We start from the raw sequence: 18354 nt of genomic DNA on the forward strand, positions 1-18354 counted from the left end.
ACTGAGATGGGGGGGTTGTAGCACAGCAGATTGTCTCTGTTTGAGAAGATGATCCACTACATCAGGGGGGGGGGGGGGGGGTAGAGAGGCTAGAGCGGTGGTCCCCCAACCACCATGCTAGCAGTTCGATCCCTGATCCTGTACCCCAAATACAACAAAAACAAAGGTGCTAACAGATGCACTGTATGAATGGGTGTGGGTTAATGGGTGAATGGCAAACTGTACTGGAAAGCGCATGAGTTGATGACTGTAGAAATGATTAATAACAATAAGCGCTATTGGTTTTGGTGTCAACGCAGCCTCAGTCTCCCATTATTGAATTAAAGCAACACTACGTAACTTTTAACAGTCAATAGTGCCCTCTGCTGCCAAATGTGTTGATCCAGGGCTCCTTCAATGACCGATGAAGCAAGATTTAACATATTTCATGTTGTGTGTGTGCGTGTGCTGTGTCCTAAAGTCCTAAAGTGTGGAACGAGCTCCCCATTGACCCATTCAATTAAATGTCATGTTGTGTGTGTGTGTGTGTGTGTGTGTGTGTGTGTGTGTGTGTGTGTGAGTTTGTGTGTGTGTGTGTGTGTGTGTGTGTGTGTGTTAAAAAATAACGGTTCCCAGAATACTGTTCGGAGGGAGACGTCTGTCCGTGTTCCAGCTCTGGAAGTGACCGCTCCGGAGGGGAGGGGCAGGGCGGGGCCGAGCGGCGCGTGCCCTGCGGCTGACTGGCTGGGCTCCGTCACGGGGACGCGCCCGCATTTGCACGCACGCACACACCCGCCGCGCGGCCAGGGGCCAGCGTCTCTCTCTCTCTCTTTCTCTCTCTCTCCCTCTCCCCGTTTTCCCTTCACACTTTCCGGTCTCACGCGCGTCCCCGGTGAACTTTTCCCTCCCGTGAAAAGTGACCGACAACTAACCGGATTTACCGGGGTGTGACCGAGCAGCTCGCGGCCGGACCTGCCGTGATTCGCCGCCCCGGCACACACCGAGCAGCGGGCCGCAACTTTCCTCGGCCGCCCGTTACCCTCTCCGGGCTGTGACGTCAGTACCGGGAAAAAGTTTGGAGCGGGCCGCCGGTTCACCGGAGGAGACGATAACCGTGAGTGTCTGAACTTTTTTCAATGTGTTTGTGTGTGAGGCTCAACAGCGCCCCCACGCTCACTGACCGTCTGTGTCCCGGTACCGACAGGACCGGAACCACGGCCGCTCCACTCGCGTGCCCGCTGCTCGTAGTTCGGTTGTTTCCCCGTGCACGCGGAGATGGGGACGATGTGAGCGGGTCAGCGCGTGGCCTCCACGAGACTCTCGGTTATCTCCGGTAGAGGTGAGTAATCCATTCTGCTAACTCAAAGTAACGCAACGTGGTGACGTAATGTAACGTGATACCGTTCACTCCATTGAAGTCATGAAGTCAACGTGACTCTGGAACACGTTCATATTCATGAGCACATTATGTTTCATGTAATGAAGTCACTGTTTACTTTACTCAGGCTCCGCCCACACGGATACAGTCATCACGGATGCTATGGCTGCGCCTGGCGTCAGTTGTCAGCCTCGTGTAAACGCTGCTGTTCTCAAATCAGTTTGGAAACGTTGTGTTTTTGTCCGGACGAATAGAAACTGAGACTTTTGTAAACAATCACCATCGCTGCTTCTCGTTCGTAGTATTTTCCTGTGACAAAGCAACAAACTGCTGAGTAGACAATCTACTTCCTGTTTACATTACATGACCGGACAGGTGAACAGTCATGTGACCTGTGTTATCAGGTCTGTCAGTGAACTCAGGCTCAGTCTTTCATTGTTGAATTAAAGCAACACCGTGTGACTTTAACTGAGCCACAGCGCCCCCTGCATGTGGGGATTCAAGGCGCTGTCACGGTCCGGATAACAAACCAAACTCTATTTTGCATCCAAGTGGTGTCGGCTTCCAGACTTGTAAAATTCATTTAAATGTTGCTACACAAGTTCATGATGTCAACATCTTTTCTAATAGTTTCTTCACAAACTCCTAACCTCAACCTTTAGCCGTTTTCATGACTAACTTTTTAATGTCACATGACACTCTTTGTTTACTTTGTTAGTATGTAAATGTGGTAAAGAGGAGTTTCTGTTTTGTTTAAATGTCTTGAACACGTAAACACAACACGTCATTCACAGCTTCCGCCCATGTTCTTTAACACTTTTTGACTTCAAAGCACATGAACACGGGCAAGTCAGAACAAAGACTTGAAAAAGGACCTTGAGAGACGAGCCAGTGAATTCACAGTGTGTCCGAGCAGAGGAGGAGTTCAGGGTCTGGATCAAACTGAACCACGATTCTGTTTGATTACAGCGTGAAAACACTTTTTTGGATAGTTCAGACTTTTGGACCAATCATGGAAAGTAGAGACGCCATTAAACAATAGAAGAAAAGGAAGCAGCTGCAGAGTTCACCGCCTACAATATAATGTTTGAACCGAGAGGACCCCCCCCGTTAGACGCCATCTACCATCCAATCAGAGTCAAGTACAGGTAGACGCAGGCGAAGTACGTGATGACAACACGACGAACGTATGTCAGACCAAATTAATTTATTACATTGGGATTATAATAAACCACGTATCCAAAACTGTGTGGACACTGGAACACGTCGCTTACATTTTCAACGGACGAACACAAAGTGTTGTGTGGCTGCGTGAAGACGCCTCCTCACTGGAGCTGGAAGGTCCAGTGAGGAGCTGAATAATGAGCAACTTGCTGCTTCAGAGACTTGCTAAAGTTAGCCTGAGTGGCTAAAGCAGTTCACAGCAGGAATCTCAGTAATGTGTGTGTGTGTGTTGTGTATTTTTAGCTGCATGCTGTTTGAATTCTGCTCTGATGTTATGAGGCAACACCACACTACAGTTAAAGGGCCGAATCGTGTGTGTGTGTGTGTGTGTGTGTGTGTGTGTGTGTGTGTGTGTGTGTGTGTGTGTGTGTGTGTGTGTGTGTGTGTGTGTGTGTGTGTGTGTGTGTGTGTGTGTGTGTGTGTGTGTGTGTGTGTGTGTGTGTGTGTGTGTGTGTGTGTGTGTGTGTGTGTGTGTGTGTGTGTGTGTGTGTGTGTGTGTGTGTGTCATTTAAATCCCCGTCCAGGTGAGGAATGTTTAACGTCCCAGCTGGGGTACGTCTCTCAGATGCAGTTAGCGTGCAGCTCTAATACTCAGCTCAGACTGTGTCTCAAGGTGTCTCACGGTCAAACGTCTTCTGCTTCGTCCCGACAGCTCAACCAGCATCACAAGCTGCTGCCGATCGAACCTTTATTCTGTTTTCACACTGTCGTCCGATTCAATCAACACGAATCATTAAAGATAAACAAACAAGTGATCGATTGATCGGAGGGGGTCACCGGGTCACAGCTGCTGCGATCTTTGAACATAAACTGTTTTTCTTGACTGTGAGAAATTAGGTTTTTCGTTGGACATTAAGTTTAAAGAACTGGAGGTTGACTCTGCAGTTAAATTAGATTGTAATATAATTCTTTCTGACAGAGAAGCAGTATAACGGCAGTATTTCACTGAGGCGTTCAATATGTGTAGAGATTTCTATTTTATTATTATAATTTATTATTCTTTTTAAATGACCAACGTATACTGACAGAAAAGTCAGGATAAGATAACTTTCTAAGTAAAGAAAAGTTGCGCTGACTAAAGTTAAATACAGTATTTTTACAATAAAGTTCAGATATAAATAAGTTTAAGCTTTATGTTGTTACAATAGAAGTAATTACAATATTAGGATATTACAGTAATAGTACAGTACAGTACAATATAAAGTTATAGTACAATATAAAGATCACAAACAACAATAACAAAGATGAATTGTCATATTAACATTAACGTTTTTCTCTATTAAAAAGAATGAAAGCAGGACCACTGGTGCTTTTATTCTGAAGTAGCATGTGGACTGTCTCTCTCTTTGTCTCTGGTGGTGATGTGAGTCGTGCGCATGAACGCAGCATGTGTCATGTGACCAGGATGTAGAGATGCTCCTCTGTCAGCTCGTCTCAAACAGCACGAGAGAGTCTGACTGAAAAGATCTGTACACACTGGGTGTTGAGTGGAGCTGACGACTATCTATAGATGTGTGTGTGTGCGTCTGTGTGTGTGTGTGGAGTATGAACACCATTCATTATCACATTCCTTTAGAGAGGCCTACACATGGGAACTGACTGTGTCTCTGTTCGTATAAGATCACATGTGTTCACTACTGATCAATAATCGACCAATCAGAGCTGAGCAGTCATTATTTTATTCGTATGTTTTATTACTTCATATCTGACATCACTGATATTTGAAAAGGACTGGGAGCTTAGGGACATGCCCACTCAAACCTGCGACCTGCACCCATTTGACTGTACTAGCTGTCAATCACAGGGTTTCCACACCCCAGTGCTTTATCATCTGTTTGACTTAAAAGACTTTAAGTCTTCTGCCTTGACTCACAACAAACACGTTGACCCTGGAGTTAGCGTGTGCGTTCATTGTTATGAGTGTGTTTAAACAGCTGTTTAGATTTTCTAACAGTAGCTCTACAACTAGCTGGGCTTGTTCAACCAGACACACATAACTGAGTGTGTGTGTGTGTGTTGGAATGCCTGTGATGTGATGTCAGTGTTTCTGCCCATGGTCTGTGGTATGCAGGCTGCTCGCTCACCTAGACACACACAATAAGATATGAGAACAATCCAGTATCTATGTCCACCATCTTGTCTGTGTGTGTGTGTGAGAGTGTGTTTGCCATGATCCTGCTGTGGCTGTGTGACTTGAAGCTGTGTTGACACAGCAAAAACACACTCTCTCACTTCTTTTGTGTTCTTTGCTGTATGCGTGTGTGTGTCTGTCCAGTGTTTTGAGCTGCAACATAAAAAAATTAAATGCAGGTTTAGCATTTAATAGATTTGGAATCTTTTGTCATTGTCATGAAAACACTTAGTTTTACGTTTCACAGTTTAAAAGAGACAAATTCTCTCTCTCTCTTCAGGTTAATAATGTAAACATTTATTATAACTGTGAAAGGTTTCCAATATTCAGAATCTAATAACTTCCTCAAACTGTCCATTGCTGCAGCTCCTCCTTTCAGCCTCTGTCTCCAACACTTGGTTTCAGCTCCTGTGTCTTTAAGGCCCTCGTCCTGATGAAGCCCAGTCTGCTCTGATTGGACAGCTGGTTCACTCTGTTGTGATTGGTCAACTGTTTCCAGCCTGTGGAGGAAATGTCGGCCTCCACTCTTACTTTACTTTTTTAGAGGGCCTGTCTGACCAGCGGCTAGAAGTGAATTATGCAAGTTAATTTTGGTTTCATATTGTAACTTAGGGAGCGCTCTAAATAATTTTGCCTGACTTATGTTCGTCCTGTCATCATCAGCTACGTGGGCTGCGTCTATCTGTACTTGACTCTGATTGGTTTATAGACGGCGTCCTGTTCGCGTGTTGTCAGATGGGGGGGGGGGTCTTTCTTTGGAGAAAGTGAATGAAGCGCTTCATCTGGTTGCCATGCTAATATCATAATGGTATCACTACCAGCATCTACAGTACTCCACACTCTGGTGAACTGATCTTTAGTCACACACACACACACACACACACACACACACACACAACCTCATTACCTGACAAGGTGTTTTCCCATGAGAACAGGACTCTAATATTTAACTGTGTGTATTTAAAGGCCAGAGGTGGGGGCTGGGGCGTTCGACATAGACTGACAAAGTCTGAGAGAGAGACAATAGACAGACAAAGAGAGAGACAATCGAGCAGAAGACGGAGGTGAAAGTGAGGCAGCTGTGGTTTCCGTAGCGATACGAAAACACATAACAGAGGAGAGGAATGTAAAGGCAGAGATGAAAAAAAGTGGAAACATGAAAGAAAGAGAGGAAGAGGGACGGGAAGAATGAAGGGAGGGGGGAGGAGGGCTAGGGAGCTGTAATGAAAGGAAAATGAGCGAGAGAAAGACTCGTGGAGCTCGAGCGCCCGGGATGGATTATAGCAGAGAGATGGAGAAGGAAAAAGAACATGGACAATCAACAAAAAAAAAGAAAGATAACTGAAGATCAGAAAATAAACAGGGAAAAGAAAAGATACAAGGAATAAGAAGAGAGGGAGACAGGGATAAAAGCAAAGAGAGAAAGAAATGACACAAGATTAGATAAAATGCCAGAAGTAAAAGGAAATGAGTGACGTGAGAAAGGAGCAAGAGAAGGAAACGTAGGGAACAAGGCGGAGCAGGAAAATGTGGAGTGGAGGGAGGAGTGATGGAAACGAGTTACGAGTGGTCTGACCATAAAACCAGAGATGGAAAGATGGAGTGAGCTGAAAGAGCGGGAAAGAAAAGGATGGGATTTATTCTGCATCCTATTTTATATTTCAATGATTTTCTCACAAATAATTTGTTTAATCTAACTGGTTATTTTCATAATCTTTCCTTTTAAACACACCGTAGAATTAAATAGTTTAATAGGTTTTCTGACCGTGCTCTCTGATTGGCTGTTCTCAGGTGGAGTGGGTGGAGCTGAACGATGGCGAGTGCGTCAGTGAAGGTGGCGGTGCGAGTCCGTCCGTTCAACTCCCGAGAGACGGGACGCAATGCTAAGTGTGTGATCCAGATGCAAGGAAACACCACGTGTAAGACACACACACGCACGCACACACACACACACGCACACACACACACACACACACACACACACATACACGTTCTATTCTCTTTGACCTCTGAACTAAATCCAAATAATTTTTTTGACTCCTCAGTCTTACTGAGTTTTAGTGTGACTTCTATTCCTACATGCCTTAGCACTCCCAGAATGCCTCTGGCCGTCATGTGACCTCTGAACCTGCTGCTATTTACACTCACAAACACACACAGCTTATTAATAGACAAGCACCAGCAATATTTTTTTTAGCAGCCGTGCGTCTGAACGCTCAGGTTAGTAGTTAAGCTGCATGCCAGAAAGTAAGTGGACAATTAATCACTTCAGCTACATGTGACTCTTGAAGCTTTACTCGACCTCCTCCTGGTCTCAACCTTCCAACCAGATTGGGAACACGGGACTGTCCATATTCTTCCTGCCACGGCGTGCATCATGCCACCAGGCTTACCAGGTGTTTGACGAGGTCTTTCTTTCCTTCCAGGTATCTCCAACCCCAAACAACCCAAAGATGGAGCCAAGAACTTCTCTTTTGACTATTCCTACTGGTCACACACGACGGTGATCACACACTATCACACACACACACGACATGTGCAAGTATTCACCAGGTGAACCTGTAGTAACTCGAGGTGTGTGCGTGTGTTCCTGCAGAATGATGACCCCTGCTTTGCCTCTCAGAGGCAGGTGTATAAAGACATTGGAGAGGAAATGCTGCTTCACGCCTTTGAAGGTAAAGCTGAACATTGTGAGATGCTTATGATGATCACACTGACGTTAACCTTAATGTTAATGATTTCATTGATACTAATAACTTAACGCAAATCTTTTCCCAGGATACAATGTGTGTATTTTTGCGTACGGCCAGACGGGTGGAGGAAAGAGTTACACCATGATGGGCAAACAGGAGCCTGGACAGGAGGGGATCATCCCACAGGTAACACACTAAACATTGTCTGGTTAAACTGAGACTGAACGACTGTGAAGGTGTGTCACAGTCAAAGGAGGATATTTGGATAATTTGCATTTTTTTCCCCACTGAACCTATTTGAGTGCTCTACTGTGATAGGGTCACAAATATCTGTGTCCTTCTGGCCCTGTTTAATGTTCCTGTGATTTGTGTCTCTGTGTTTAGCTCTGTGAAGAACTATTTCAGAGAACAGGAGAAAACGCAGATCCTGACCTGACGTATTCTGTGGAGGTAAACTCACCCTGATCCACTAATTCAAGACTGAATCATCCCGGTGATTTTCAATTGGCTGAATTCTGTCTCGTCCGTCTCCAGGTGTCCTACATGGAGATCTACTGCGAGCGGGTCAGAGATCTGCTAAACCCAAAGTCCCAGGGGACTCTGCGGGTTCGAGAGCATCCCATTCTGGGGCCGTATGTTGAGGACCTGTCCAAACTCGCTGTGACCGGATTCACCGACATCCGGGACCTGATGGATGCCGGCAACAAAGCGCGGTCAGTTTTCTCCCTGTGGATCCAAATCCATCAAACGCTTGTTTTTAAACAAAAGTGTGAAATGCTGCATTTTTTGAGGGGAAGTGTGACTATTTACACCTGATTTGATTATTGACTACAGGACAGTTGCGGCCACAAACATGAACGAGACCTCGTCCAGGTCACACGCCGTCTTCACCATTGTCTTCACCCAAAAACGACGAGACCAGATGACCAGCCTGGACACTGAGAAGGTGTGTGGGAGTGTGTGCATGTGTTTGGACCTCATGAAGATACTGTTACCTCATTATGTTGTGTTCTTGTGTTGCACTGTAACTACAATATAGTTCATAGTCAGTATTTTAAAGATGAAACTTTCTCCTCAGGTCAGTAAGATCAGTCTGGTCGACCTGGCTGGAAGCGAGCGAGCTGACTCGACGGGGGCTAAGGGCACCAGGCTCAAGGTCAGAGGTCACACGACTCATGCTGGTGTGTTTGCTAACGTCAGTAAAATCCAGGATTTCTAAGTTATATTTACTTTATATTTACGAACAGGAAGGAGCGAACATCAATAAATCTCTCACCACATTGGGAAAGGTGATATCCGCTTTGGCTGAAATGGTGAGTGGACACACTTGATATTTATACTCTGGTTACATATCAGAAAGTGTACACATTTATTAAACTAATAAGAAAGACTAGTTCACTTCAACAATCTGTTTCCCTCTGCAGCAGAGCAGTAAGAAGAGGAAAAGTGATTTTATTCCCTACAGAGACTCTGTGCTCACCTGGCTACTGAAGGAAAACCTGGGCAAGTGCAAATGGTTTCACGACCAGTAAAAAATCTTGTGTTATTTGTTGTCTTGAAATGAAAAAAGGATCAGAAGTAACATTCAAACTTCTTCAGGATTAGATTTATTACTAGAGCTAGCTTTACAGAGTGTAGCCATACCAGTCGCAGTTAGCAGAAGGTTCAACGGAGAGGAATTTGTAAATAACATTTAAGTTGTGATTGTTTTCTTCAGGAGGAAACTCTCGAACGGCCATGATTGCTGCTCTAAGTCCTGCTGACATCAACTATGAAGAAACACTGAGCACCCTGAGGTCAGTTTCTGACGAGTGTCCAGTGTAATCTATCAGACTGTGTGTAGATTAGTGAAGTAAAAGTAATTAAGTCTAATGAGATCTATCTAGTTTAATATGATTTTAACTTGGTCTTGTCTGGTTCAGATATGCTGACCGTGCCAAACAGATCCGTTGTAACGCTGTGATCAATGAAGATCCGAACGCCCGACTGATCAGAGAGCTGAAGTCTGAAGTGGAACGACTGAGAAACCTGCTCTTCTCCCAGGGCCTGCAGGAACTGCTGGATAACGCTGGTATATACACATCTCACAGTACACACTATACAATATACACATTAACTGGCATGGTGATACATACAGTTTTACTGGTGCATACCAATAATACTATATATGTAAGTTAATAAGGTGATCACTGGTGCACACAATACCAGTCATCTACATTCCATTATATATGCAACACTAGTACACTATTGACACATGATATTAAACTAATTATACTGCATACACATTCATTAATAGGTTGTACTTAAGTTAATCTTTTGATACTGCAGTTTATAAAACGTGTGTGTTTGTTTATTTAAACATGTTATGTGTGGCATGTCTATGTGCTGAATGTAGGGTATTTACAGACAAGAGCAACTGTGTGTGGGTGTCTGTGTGTGTCTGTGTGTGTCAGCAGATATTTACATGTCGTTCTTTACATAACAAGTATAACAGATATTCCTCTTCGTTTAAAATTAAACCAGACTCTCCCTCTCCCTCTCCCTCTCCCTCTCCCTCTCCCTCTCCCACTCCCACTCTCTGTCTCTGTCTCTGTCTCTGTCTCTGTCTCTGTCCCTGTCTCTCACTTTCTCTCTCACTCTCACTCTCTCACTCTCTGTCTCTCTCTGTTTCTCTCTCTCTCTCTCAGCCAACAACAACAATGGCCCTGCTGGTGTTGCAGATGTGTGCCCCTCCCCCCTGCAGCTGGCACTTGCAGCCAATGGAATCACACCTCAGAATGGCTCCGCCCCTTCAGGTGAATCTATGGACTCAATACTGATACATATCATATACACATTTACTGGTATAGACACAAACGTATGATAATTTATCTTTGTTTTTTAAACAAATATGTTTTTCTTCCACCTGCAGTCTCAAGTGAGGCGTCGTCCTCGGGGGACGCAGCTGCTGACCCAGAGGACCTGATCGAGGATGGAGAAGACGGGGAGGAGGCCATCAGCAAAGAGGAGGCGGCTGAGAGACTGATGGTAGAGTCTGATTGTCTTTAAAAACCTGTTAACTGCACAAAAAACTGAGCAAACAGACTTAAGGCAGATATATTTACATTTTTACTGGATGACCTCATCCTCATTGTGTTTGTGTTTCAGGAGACGGAGAAATTCATCGCTGAGCTAAACGAGACGTGGGAAGAGAAACTAAGAAAAACAGAATCCATACGCCTGGATAGGTAACATCACATTCCCTGTAGACACCAGCCAATGTATATAAAGACAATCACTGACTGTACATAAAGACAATCAACAACGCTCCCTCTCTCCATCAGAGAGTCCCTGCTGGCAGAAATGGGCGTTTCCATCAAAGAGGACGGAGGAACGTTGGGAGTCTTCTCTCCTAAAGGAGTGAGTTTAAATAGTTTCTGTAAACTAAAAATCATAAATACACATGTGTATTATAGTTTATATATAGAAGTGTGTGTATTTGTGTGTGTGTGTGTATATATATATGTGCATATAGATGTTTATTTATATACTGTATATATATATTTCATTTAGATGGCTGATTTGGGTATGTAGACATGAGAGCAGCATCGAGTTGCGGTGCCTTTACAAACTAACCCGTGTGTGTGTGTGTGTGTGTGTGTGTGTGTGTGTGTGTGTGTGTGTGTGTGTGTGTGTGTGTGTGTGTGTGTGTGTGTGTGTGTGTGTGTGTGTGTGTGTGTGTGTGTGTGTGTGTGTGTGTGTGTGTGTGTGTGTGTGTGTGTGTGTGTGTGTGTGTGTGTGTGTGTGTGTGTGTGTGTGTGTGTGTGTGTGTGTGGTGCAGACTCCTCACCTGGTCAACCTGAATGAAGACCCTCTGATGTCTGAGTGTCTCCTCTACTACATCAAGGAGGGTTTCACCAGGTCAGAGTTCAAATCACTTAGAAAATATATGTCAATGTACTCAGTGAAATATAGCAATATCATATATAATGTAATGAATCACAATAACATATTGTCTGTTTGTCTCAGGGTTGGACAACAGGACGTGGACATTAAACTGTCAGGAGACTTTATAAAGGAGATTCACTGTGTGTTCGTCAGCGAGCTCAACGAGCAGGGAGAAGGTGAGACGTCTGTCTGTCTGTCTGTCTGTCTGTCTGTCTGTCTTTCTCTGTCTCTGTCTGTCTTTCTCTGTCTCTGTCTGTCTCTATCTGTGTTTATGTCGCCCTCTGCTGGTCAAGGTGCTTCAGCTGTGTGACTCTCTTTCTTCTTTTTCTGTAAAAGCTTCCAGGAAATCTGTCAGGTATCGTTTAACAGTCGCCGCTACTGGTTATTATGGCAACATCACCTTCCTATTCAAACCAGTGTTTCCTGTGCGACCCCTGCCCCCCCCATCCCCCATCCATTGTGTATGTGTTTGTGTGTGTCTCTAAACCCATCAGTCGTGTCATGAATGTACACAAATTAAAATACAGTAGTTGTTTTTTAGTTTTGACTCTGTTGAACTGTCTCTGCAGTGGTGGTCACTCTGGAGCCATTAGTTGGGGCGGAGACGTACGTGAACGGGAAAGAGATCGATGAGGCAGTCGTCCTCAAACAAGGTAACTACACTCAGCTGTGGTTACACGCACAACCTCCACCTGGGCTAGGAGTGCTAAGCCATCAATGCTGCTTCACAGGCCGCCACACTACTGAGCTTCAGTAAAAACAATAACAGGGACCATGTTCGACATATGAACTTATAAAAATCTGTCAAATTTTCCCGATCGTCTTAGCATTTTAATTAGCATCGTCCAAACTTCCTTAGCAACATGCTATTTCTCACGCAAACACAATGTGTGTGTTTATTTTATTAAAAAACAGTAACTGAATATCATAGTATTTCTAATATGATCTGTTAGAGCAACAACACAGAAAAACTGTGTGAAGTATCGCAAAAAGTTACTCTTGTGTACAGATACTAACGTCCTGGTACCGGAGCTGTGTCAGTTAACATATGAGCGGTTTCCTCCACTTCACCTGATTGCATTACGTCTGTCTTCTTTGCTAGGTAACCGCATCGTGATGGGGAAGAACCATGTGTTCCGCTTCAACCACCCGGAGCAGGCCAGGCTGGAGAGGGAGCGCAGTGTGACAGCCGAGCAGCAGGAGGAGCCAGAGGACTGGAACTACGCTCAGAAAGAGCTGCTGGAGAAACAAGGCATCGACATCAAACTGGAGATGGAGAAGAGGTAGGGACGGAGGAGGAGTGACGCTGACGGCATCTTCATCTTCATCTTCAGCAATGAAACACAATTTTTTAATAAGAACACTTTCTTCAGTTTAATGAACACAAGATATCAATGACCTGTGTGTTTGTGTGTGTTTGTGTTAAAGGCTGCAGGACATGGAGACTCAGTATCGTAAAGAGAAGGAGGAGGCTGATCTGCTGCTGGAGCAACACAGGCTGGTACGTGTCTGTAAGAGCAGAGTTACAACACAAAGGACTTGACAGTGTTAAACGTGTGTGTCTGTGTGTGTTTGTGTTCAGTATGCCGACAGTGACAGCGGTGACGACTCAGACAAACGCTCCTGTGAGGAGAGCTGGAGGCTGATTTCCTCCCTGAGAGAGAAACTACCTGCCAACAAGGTACAAATCTACACACAAATAAAAACAGCTGAGTGGTTGACTGTGTCCAGATCCTGTTTGCAGTGAACATAGTGAAGTAAAGACAAGTCTCAGTGGTTTACTGTGAAAGTTTCTTGATGGTTTCTCGGTAGTAACTGTAAGTGTGGCCTGTGTGTCTCCAGGTCCAGTCCATCGTGAAGCGCTGTGGTCTGCCCAGCAGTGGGAAGAGGAGGGAGCCGCTCAGAGTCTATCAGATCCCTCAGAGGAGGAGGATCAGCAAAGACCCCAAACGGGTCACCATCGAAGACCTCCGCATGCAGGCCGTCAAAGAGATCTGCTACGAGGTCAGACACACACACACACAGACACACACATATACACAAACACACACACACACAGAAAACAGTCTGCATTCAAATTTAAAAGAATACTTTCACAGAAGATGAAAACATTTCAACTTGTCATATTATTATTTTGAGTCTGAGCTTTATTTAACTGTTCGACAAATGCATTTATCTATTTAAATAAAATTTAGCAATTTGTGCCCCTCCCCCCTCGTCCCAGGTGGCTCTGGGAGATTTCCGTCACTCCCGCCAGGAGATCGAGGCGCTGTGCATCGTCAAGATGAAGGAACTCTGTCGCATGTACACCAAGAAGGACGCCAACGAGAGGGAGAGCTGGAGGGCCGTGGCCCAGGACGTATGTGACACCGTGGGCATTGGAGAGGAGAGGAGCCCCCCCGCGGAGGAGGGAGGAGGAGGAGGAGGAGGAGGAGGAGGAGAAGGGGGAGCAGGAGAGACGGGGGAGGGAGGAGAGAAAGTAAAAGTGTACGACCTGAAGGCTCACATCGATAAACTGACAGACATTTTGGAGGTGAGTGAACAAACTCACAGCCGAGCGATAATCAATTATCACACTCACATGTGAGACCAGTGGAAAATACATTTTAAATTGAACTGCAGTCATGCTTTTGGAATCCATGGCGCGGCTACACTCATGACATCATTGAATTAATTATCAAGTAATCAATCATTTAACTGTGAGAGATTAAATGTTTGTAATAAACATCAATAATCATTTTCTCTTCATAGTTTAATTAATCAAATCAACAATGATTCCCCCAGGAGGTGAAGCTGCAGAACAACATGAAGGACGAGGAGATCAGAGCTCTGAGAGACAGAATGATCAAGATGGAGAGCATCATACCTGTGCAGGTACGCCCACTCCCACCCTCCCCCCTTCTCCCACCCCCCCAGACTTTGCTCTGTGAATGACCTGTGTCTTCCTCTGCTTCCCAGGAGGACGACATGAATGGAGAAGAAGAGGAGGGTGATCAGAGAGACGGGGAAGAAGGCAGTGATGATGTCCCCAAACAGCCGGAGGTCAGAGTTAAGCGGCTGATGGACGAGGACCCGGCGTTCAGGAGAGGGCGCCTCCGCTGGCTGAAACTGGAACAGCAGAGAATCCTGAACCTGCAGCAGCAGAACATCACCAAGAAGCTCCGAGGACAGAACCAGACCCAGGGTCAGTACCCCCATCCCCCCCTCTGTGTGTGTGTGTGTGTGTTGTGTGTTTGTGTGCTCAGTCTCATGACTCTGTGTCGCCCCCTGCAGGTCCGAACACCCCCATCGTCCCTGTTCACCTCCCGGGGACCGGCCGCTTCATCCCCCCCCAGGAATGCAAACTGAAGTTCCCCTTTAAGAGTAACCCCGCCCACCGCTTGTCATGGGGACCAGCCAGCGCCGCCCTGCAAGCCCTGGGTCTCGGGGAAGGTGGAGGAGATGGATGGGAGGAGGGGGGGGTAATGGAAGGTAAAACGTCTCCATCACCTCCTCCCCCTCAGTTGCACTCTCCTGCTCTCTTGCCCCTCCCCTTCCAGGTCCCGCCCCCTCGCATGCGCACCCCCAGCCCCCATCGCGCCTGGCAGCAGCGCAATCCAGGCAACCAGGGTCACCAGGGCGGCTTCAACTACCATCAGCAGGGCAACAACTACCATCAGCAGGGCAACAACCACCATCAGCAGGGCAACAACCAGAACCACCAGCGCCGCCAACGCCGCAACTCTCTGGATAGCTCCACCCATGGCAACAGCAGCTACGACAGCGACCAGCATCACGGTGGTGGTGGCGGTCACCAAGGGCGACCACGACAGAGGAGGGGGGTGTCCCCAGGGCCTGGAGGGGAGTGGGGGGGCGGTAGAGGAGGAGGAGGAGGAGGTGGTGGTGGTGGTGGTAGTGGTAGGGACGGGAGAGACAGAGACGGAAGCTTCCATTTTAATCATCAACAGCACCATCAGTTCCACCACCACCCCTACTACAATCCCCACAATGCACCATTCCAGCCAGGACCTCATCCTAACTACCACAGCTTGCCACGCTCGTGCCCGCCCCTTCCCGACATGCTGATTGGGGCAGGCCCACCGCCGGGGGGGTGGGGCTTCACCACTCCTCCGAGGATGAGACGACAGTTCAGTGCACCGGACCTCAAACAAAACAAGGAGACGCCCATCTGACCTCTGACCTCCGACACATGGACAACTCTGATTGGTTAAAGGGCACAGGGCGGTCCTCATGCTGTAGAGATGCGTGTGCGTGCGTGTCTGTGTGTGTGTGTGTGTTTTGCTGCACTTTCCTAGACTGAGTCAACCTATCACACACATCCTGTATCTTCAATCCTGCTGTGTGCGTGTGCGTGTGTGTGTGTGTAGCTTTTACGTTCACAGGTTAGCTGTTGCCATTGCAACACTGTTTTATTTTTTGCTGTTGGTTGGATTGTCAAACAAGATGGAAGTTTATTATGTAATGACTTAGTTTTATTGGTCCTCCATATCGATTGAAGTTGTTGTCACGATCAGTCATTTATCACGAGGTGCTAACGTGTTAGCTCCTGAGGCTACTTCGTGGTAGCAGAAGATGAAAAAGATGAAGAGCGTTGGGTTGAGTTTTAGGGCAGAGCGGATGTTTGCACTTACACACACTTCAGTTTTTGCTCCTTTGTTTTAGCTGCTGTTAGCCCAGGAGGCTAACGACAGCTAACTAGCCTGATTCAGCCTGAGCATTCTGTGTTAGCTTGGGCTAGCCAGTTAGCATAAGCAAGGAGCAAGGGACAGCTCTTTAGCTTTTCAGGCTAATAGGTTTAGCCTAGCCCAGCCAAGGCAGCATTCATGTTATATGGGAACTACAGGTTGTGCGACTTTGATTTCTACACATTGAACTCAGTTTAGTTTTACATTTATTTTTAGATTGAAACTGTTTATGAACTTAACAGAAATATATTGAGGAGAGCTAACATTTGGGAATGAAAGGCTAGTTGACCATGTTTTAGCATATATACTCCAAGTTTTCGCGTTCTGAAGAAAGACACAAAGACGCGAAAGATGGAATCGGAGTTGAATGTTTTGGGTGTTTTTTCTGTTGTTGAAGCAGAGGTCGTACGCAATCTTGATCCTCCCATGTGACTTGAATGCTGAGTCGCTACAAGTGCTACAAACCAAAGAAAGCTGCTGTGTGGCGCCGCCTGCAGGTGAGCCGACGGCCACACTGCTGTACAGACAGACGGGGTCGAGGAAGTTGTAAATGTTGATGCGACTTGCACGCAGAATCGTTTTAAAGCGTGATGTGTGTATATTTGATTTGAGTTTCTATGAAGATGAATCTATTTTAAGAAAAACACTCGTGCTGAGTTCACTATCATAGGCAATCGTGGGAGAAGCAGTAAGTGAGAGCTAATGTGCGATGAAGTAATCACGGTGGATTATAGTTAATGTAGGGATGTGTGAGGAGGGAACTCTGGGAAATGTAGTCAGAGAGAGGAGTTTGAATAGAGAAGGCAGAGAGTGAAGAGAAGGAGATTTTGTTTTGATGCTTTCCTCCATCAGGACCTGACACTACTTCATATTGAATTTGTCCTGAAGAGACGAGGAGTGAACACTGACTTCTTGCAACGATAGGAAGATGAAACTGTGGCTTCCTCTCGTTTGAGAGTCACTTTAAAGACTGACTTTTTTTTTTTCTTCCATATAATGACAGAGAAGCCAGATATTTGTTTTCAGCTGCGTCCGACTGAGCTTTAACAGACTTTTTTTAGTTTACTCCTGTGAATAACAAGAATCTTTATTATTGATGAATCAATAAATGTTCAAAAGAGAGTTACAAAAAAAGTCTGAGGGTGAAGTCGAAAACATTTTAAGACGGAGAAAAGCTGAATTGATTTATGACTGACCGGATTGACAGTTAAACAGATTATTCTGTCGTTCGCTGAATCGTTTCATCTCTAAAAAGGTTTGCAAAGTTCTTGCTGCTGCGTTCCCCTCTGAAATGTAGGATGTTGTAAAAGCAGCTGAACGTAGCGGTTGAGTTTTAATGCCCAGCAAACAACAAAAGGTTTACTGTCAGGAGGGGCAGGGCGTTAAAACCCCAACACCCCCCCCCCCCCCCCCCCACATAGTAAGGCATTGTGGGAGATGACGATTGGAGTTTTTGTGCTCCCTGACCGTTAAGACCTTCTCACAAAGAAGGTCAGAAACCAACCAATGGGAAACGCTCCCTCTGGTTGGGAGGTAGTTGCCACAATATTGGTGACAAAAACACAGGAATTGATTATGATTGGCCCAAGAAGCGTGACATCAGCAGATCTTAAGTTCCACCTTGTTTCGCTCTGCTGTCTCTGGGATCGTGGGACAATCTGGATGACCTGTTGCCACGGCCGGTCATGAGGGGAAAATACGTTTTCCTATTTGTTTATGGTTTTTAAGTTTTCCTATTTTTTTTTTTTTCCAGCTCTGGTCTCTGATTGGCTGGTTTTTACTTTTTCTCTTTGTGTATTCATTTCTTCCGGAGCGTTTTAACCCCGCCTCCATGTTTTGTTTTTTTTGCTTCATGATGCCATCATCACTATTATTGATATAATTATGAAGTTTTAAGTGTCATCAATGTTGGGTCCTTGCTGCTAAAGGGAGATTGTTCACCCTCATGCAAATGTCTGTGTGCATGTGTGTGTGTCTGTTTGTGTGTGTGTGTGCCTGTCTCTGTGTGTGTGCGCATTTCCTGGTTAATTTAGAGTCATAATCAAAAGTTTGTTTTTTTCTTTATAAAGCGGATTTTATTGTTTTTCTTTTACTCGTTTGTTTTTGGGAGCTCGGGGGGGGGGGGGGGGGGGGTCTGGCGGTTGTAGGAAGCCATGGCAACTCCAACCTTCAAACCATAAGATCACAGCATGAACATGGACATGATGACATCAGGCTGTAGCCCCCCTCCTATTGGCTCGGTTGTTTGTGTGTCTGTGTTGTTGTATCAGGAACCAATCTCAGGCTCTACCTGCAGACAACATGACGGCAATAAAGTGTCGACAAACACGACTCCAC

The 18354-nt window shown here is 45.7% G+C and overlaps 1 protein-coding gene across 1 annotated transcript; it reads left to right on the forward strand.

The window, feature by feature from the left end:
- The first annotated feature begins 764 nt into the window (after nt 1-764).
- On the forward strand, nt 765-18348 carry kif1ca (kinesin family member 1C, a). The gene is made up of 29 exons (XM_062383516.1): nt 765-1093; nt 1184-1318; nt 6504-6631; nt 7139-7215; nt 7309-7387; nt 7491-7591; nt 7790-7855; nt 7940-8118; nt 8240-8351; nt 8484-8561; nt 8653-8718; nt 8830-8908; nt 9123-9201; nt 9328-9476; nt 10093-10200; nt 10317-10432; nt 10553-10632; nt 10729-10804; nt 11226-11305; nt 11414-11508; nt 11902-11985; nt 12435-12615; nt 12761-12833; nt 12915-13013; nt 13175-13336; nt 13557-13865; nt 14117-14206; nt 14291-14516; nt 14606-18348. The coding sequence occupies exons 3-29, from the start codon at nt 6526-6528 to the stop codon at nt 15502-15504; spliced, it is 3849 nt and encodes a 1282-aa protein (XP_062239500.1). The 5' UTR covers nt 765-1093; nt 1184-1318; nt 6504-6525; the 3' UTR covers nt 15505-18348.
- The last annotated feature ends 6 nt before the right edge of the window (nt 18349-18354 follow it).

Source organism: Platichthys flesus, chromosome 24 (genome assembly GCF_949316205.1).
Source record: "Platichthys flesus chromosome 24, fPlaFle2.1, whole genome shotgun sequence".
NCBI lineage: Eukaryota > Metazoa > Chordata > Actinopteri > Pleuronectiformes > Pleuronectidae > Platichthys > Platichthys flesus.

Bases quoted from the DNA above. Each gene is read 5' to 3' on its own strand.
- kif1ca (XM_062383516.1), top strand. From the start codon at position 6,526: ATGGCGAGTGCGTCAGTGAAGGTGGCGGTGCGAGTCCGTCCGTTCAAC. The intron at 8,719-8,829 runs GTGAGTGGACAC...TTCCCTCTGCAG, and splicing joins TATCCGCTTTGGCTGAAATG to CAGAGCAGTAAGAAGAGGAA. The intron at 9,202-9,327 runs GTCAGTTTCTGA...TGTCTGGTTCAG, and splicing joins GAAACACTGAGCACCCTGAG to ATATGCTGACCGTGCCAAAC.